The sequence below is a fragment of the Gekko japonicus genome, unplaced genomic scaffold (assembly GCF_001447785.1).
Source record: "Gekko japonicus isolate JY-2015 unplaced genomic scaffold, Gekko_japonicus_V1.1 scaffold1002, whole genome shotgun sequence".
In the NCBI taxonomy this organism is placed as follows: domain Eukaryota; kingdom Metazoa; phylum Chordata; class Lepidosauria; order Squamata; family Gekkonidae; genus Gekko; species Gekko japonicus.
The window spans coordinates 404,167-408,360 of NW_015172033.1; the positions used below are offsets into that span (position 1 = coordinate 404,167).

Sequence of the window (4,194 nt, forward strand, 5' to 3'; positions counted from 1 at the left end):
AGGCCTGCTGCTGCTGCTGCTCCTTGTGGGCGCTGGCGGCGGCAGCAGCGGCGGCAGCGGCAGCGGCGGCGGCCGAGCGGTCCCGCATGAGGTCGCTGAAGGCGTACTCTATGGGCGGGCGGAAGCCCAGCGTGGGCATGAGCCCGGCGGTGGAGTAAGGCGTCATGAATGCCAGGCCTCGGCTGTGCGCCGCCGCCGCCGCCGAGTAGGCCAGGCGCAGCGGGCTCAGGCCGAGGTGCGTGCCGAGCGGGTAAGCGCTGGCCTCGGCCGCCGCCGCCGCCCCGAAGTGGGTGGCGTTGGGCTGCAGGGGCGAGAAGGCCGAGCGGCTGCCGAGCGCGCCAATGGCGGGCGTCATGGCGCCGGCCAGCAGGGGGCGGTGGTGCGAGGCGGCGCCGGCGGGCGAAGACTGCAGGCTGCCCAGAGTCCCCGGCGCGTCCCCGGCCGCCCGCGGCCAGCTCTCGTCGCTCGCCTTGTCCGCGCCGGCCGAGGCCAGTCCCGAGGCGGCGGCCAGAGCCTGGCCCGGGCTGCCGGCGCCTCGCTGCTGGTGGTGGTGGTGGTGGTGGTGGTTGTTGAGGATCTGCTCGATGGCCTGCACCACGTCCCCGCCGCACCCGGCCAGCACCAGCTCCAGCACGCTGCGCTTGTGCGCGGGGAAGACGCGCGTCAGGATGTCCAGCGGCGTCCGCTGCTGTCGGCTGCCCCCGGCTGCCACCACGGCTGCCGCCGCGGCCAGGCCGGGCGACTGCGCGCCAGTCTCTTCCCGCTCCGCCTCCGAGCAGCCCGAATCCGAGCCCAGAGGGCTGATGGAGCCCGGGCTCTCCTCCTCGCCGCCGCCGGGGCCGTCCTTGGCGCCTTTCGAGATGGGCGAGCTGAGGGAGGACTCGCCGTCGCCGTTCTCGGAGCCCGAGGCGCAGCCGTGGCGGGGGGGCTCCGGCGACGAGGTGCCTGGCCCGCTGTCCGCCCCGTCCGGCGACAAGGGCTTGGCCTGCTGCGGGGTCACGGCCCGGTTGGGGACCAGCGTCTTGGGGAACAGCTCGAATTTCTGCAGCTTAGAGTCTGGCAGAGAGAAAAACAGAAAGAGAAAGCCGGGTGAGACACAAGAGCGCTTGCCAACTGGGAGGAGAGCCTGAAAATTTTTAGGCCATTTTTCAGGAGCGCCCAAGGAATGCAAGAGCCAAACTGGTCTCTCTGCGTCCCACAAATCAGTTCAAGGCGCAAACTCATACAGACCCGGCGTCCACTAGATCAGTGGCACCTTAAAAACTGACAACTTGTATTGCAACATGAGCTCTGGTGATTCGCAGACTAACATGCCTTTAGGAGAACAATTCTGAGTAGGTCAGTTCTTTGGGCTAACTCCGAAGAAAGCAGGCAGAAAGCAGGTTCTTTGGGCTAACTCCGCTGTGAAAGCAGGCAACCCATCATATTTAAGGAACTTGCTCCCTATCTGGAACCATCTTGCAGTCTTTCTTCATCTCCCCTTCCTATTCAAGCTAGGCCACCATTACCACTTCGATGGCCACTGCTAGCCCCTCTGCGGGAGCCGGTTTAACCAATAGTCCTTCCACCTCGTCACTCGAAGCAAGGCCCGGTCGGTAGAGGGCGGCATTTTCTCGCATCTAGGTTTCCAACTCAGGCCCAGGCTGAAAGAGACCCCCAGAAATTAAGCCCGTGCCCTGGAAAAACTCGGCTGACGCCAGAGTTCACTTTCAGAGGTCTGGCTTTATTGCTGCAGTCCTAAAACACTTACCTGGAAATGAGGGGGAATCTGAGTAGACAAATTTAGGATTGTGAAGGGAAAGTCCTCCACACAACTACAATTTACGCCTCATCAGAGGGAAGTTTAAACCCAATCCCACGAGGCATTAAAATCTGACATTAATTAATACATGAAGACGGAAGGGAATAAGAAAATGTGTATTAGAATGTATTGGGGAATACATGCGGTAAGGGGGTCCTTTACTGATGTGAGGTTTACGGAGTATCTAAAAAGGCTGACTGGTGTCTCAGTGTTCTTGACATAATAGGCTTCGATTTCAGGGGAGAGCAGATAAAGCGGCCCAACAGCACTGGGGGAATATGGCCCTTTCAAATCAATACATTGAAAGTTCTTGCACTAATAGAACAAACGTTGGGGAGGTAGCCAAAAGGAGAATGGATGGGCACAATGTGAGGAAGAAATACTGGCGCTAGACAGGCTGTTTTTGCATACGATGCATGCGAGCGGGAGAGAGAATAGCGGAGACGGGCTACACAGAAAGGGTGTAGGGGCTGATAGATCCATACTGGCTGGCTAGCTGGATGGACAGACTCAAGTGGGTGAGATTAACCCCTGCCTGCCATCCCGTGCGTTCACCTGGAAGTAAATCCCATTGCCTAACTTCCCTTGAAACCAGTGTGCGCCATTCAGAGCGTGTTAGCCACCGCTAAGTCCCGCAGAAATCCATGGGATGTTAAAGGCGCGATCCTAAACCTGTTCACCAGGAAGCGAGTCCCACCGAGTCCCATGGGGCATTATGATGGCCTGTCCCCCCTCCGTGTGTGCGGGAAAGACTTGTGCCGGTGGTCTCCGGCAGGCAGGCCAGGGTGGGGAGAGGGGGTGCGCTTGCTGCCTCACCTGAGCCCCCCGCGCCTCCGTCTGCGGTGCACACCGAGCCGAAGACCTCATAGGCGGGCCGGGGTGGGATGATGCCGTTGGCGGCGGCCAGGGCCAGCCCCTCCGCAGTGCCATAGAGCAGCTGCAGCTCGCGGGCCTCGTTCTCCTCCTGCGCCTGCTGCCGGCGCAACGCCACCTGGGCGGCCATGACGCGCTGGCGCTCGGCGATGAGGGTGCACTTGGCGCACAGGCAGTCCTTCCAGCGGCAGTAGCGCTTGTGGCCCTTGAGCGCCGACACCACGCCGTGGTTGCGGCAGCGAGCGCACTTGGGCGTGCGGGGGTACTTCTCGGCCGCCCGCAGGAGCAATGGCGGCGCCCGCAGGAGACTCCCGGCCACGCTCACCGGCAGGCTGGCCGCCGCCGCCGCCGCGGCCGCCGCCACCGAACTGGGGGGCACCGAAGGAGGCGCCGAGGGCACGCTGGGCATCTCAGACCTCAGCTCCATCCCAGCAGGAAAGGAAGGCCAAGGCCCTGCTCCGACGCCAAAGCTCCCCTCGAAGGTCTCCAACGGCAGGAAGGCTCCCCAACTCTGAGCTAGCCCCCGCCCGCCCCCGCCCCCGGCCCCGGCCCCGGATGCCGTCTAAGCCTCTGAAGATCTGCGAACAGTCTCAAAGAAGTCCTCCGGATCCCGACAGCGACTCTAAACCGGTCTTTTCCCTAACCCCAAAGCGCAAACTTTCCCGACTTCACTCCCCCCCGGGAGCCTCCGCCCTTCCCTGCCAAGGGAACGATGCCTTACTTTTCAAAACTCGAGACCTTTTTACTTCTCTTTCTTAATGCCCCGAGAACAAACTTCAATGGGGTCTTCGTCACTACCTCACTTAAAGCCCTGCAAGCCCAGAGCCTTTGAAAAAACACGCAGCCCATCCCATCCCTTCTCGTCGGCTCCACAAAGCGCAACTGCACCTTGTGCCCCAATTCTCTTCCGACGGTTTCTTTTCTATCAGCAGGTTCCTAATAACTGTGATTCGGAGACAGAACTCGCTACAAAGGCTGCAAAAACAATAGCCAGGGCTACTTTCTCCCTCTCCAACAATCGGCTGCGGCTTGGTGCAAAGGAGACAGCTGCGCCCAATCGCCTGCCAATGTTACAAAACACTGTCCCGCCTGACGCGAACACAAGCCCCTGGAGACATAACAAAATCCACGCCCAGTCCAACGGAATCTCGGTTCCGCCCTCGCCGCAGCACCTCAGCCCAAAGCAGCGACCGGAGGGAGACACCACGAACCCCCGAACCCCGCAGCCTCTGGGCTCCTGAGTTGCGACAACTTCCAACTTCCCCCAGAGGCACCGGCCAGCGTCTCTCAGCCTCCCTCTGTCATCTCTTGCTTGCTGTCTCTCCCTTCCTTCAAGTCAAAAACCCACCGACCAGTCAGCCAAGGCGCCTCTCTGTAAGCAGCGGAGCCCAGTGCGGTCCCCCCCTTCCCTCAGCCCCAACTTTGCATGTGTGACACTAAAGAGGGCGAGAGTTGCCAAGAGATAGAAATCTTCGCCGAACCGCCCGCGAGCGCTCGCTCTATTGTTGCTCCTTACGTTT

The 4,194-nt window shown here is 61.1% G+C and overlaps 1 protein-coding gene across 1 annotated transcript in view; it reads right to left on the reverse strand.

Moving 5' to 3' along the window:
* The window catches only part of DMRTA2 (DMRT like family A2), a 4,471-nt gene extending 1,370 nt beyond the window's left edge, over positions 1 to 3,101 (reverse strand). The window contains exons 1-3 of the mRNA XM_015420619.1: positions 2,618 to 3,101; positions 564 to 1,056; positions 53 to 482 (exon numbers count right to left, since the gene is read on the reverse strand). Of these exons, the coding sequence (XP_015276105.1) occupies positions 53 to 482; positions 564 to 1,056; positions 2,618 to 3,101 (1,407 nt within the window). The remainder of the gene's footprint in view (positions 1 to 52; positions 483 to 563; positions 1,057 to 2,617) is intronic.
* Positions 3,102 to 4,194: the final 1,093 nt, after the last annotated feature.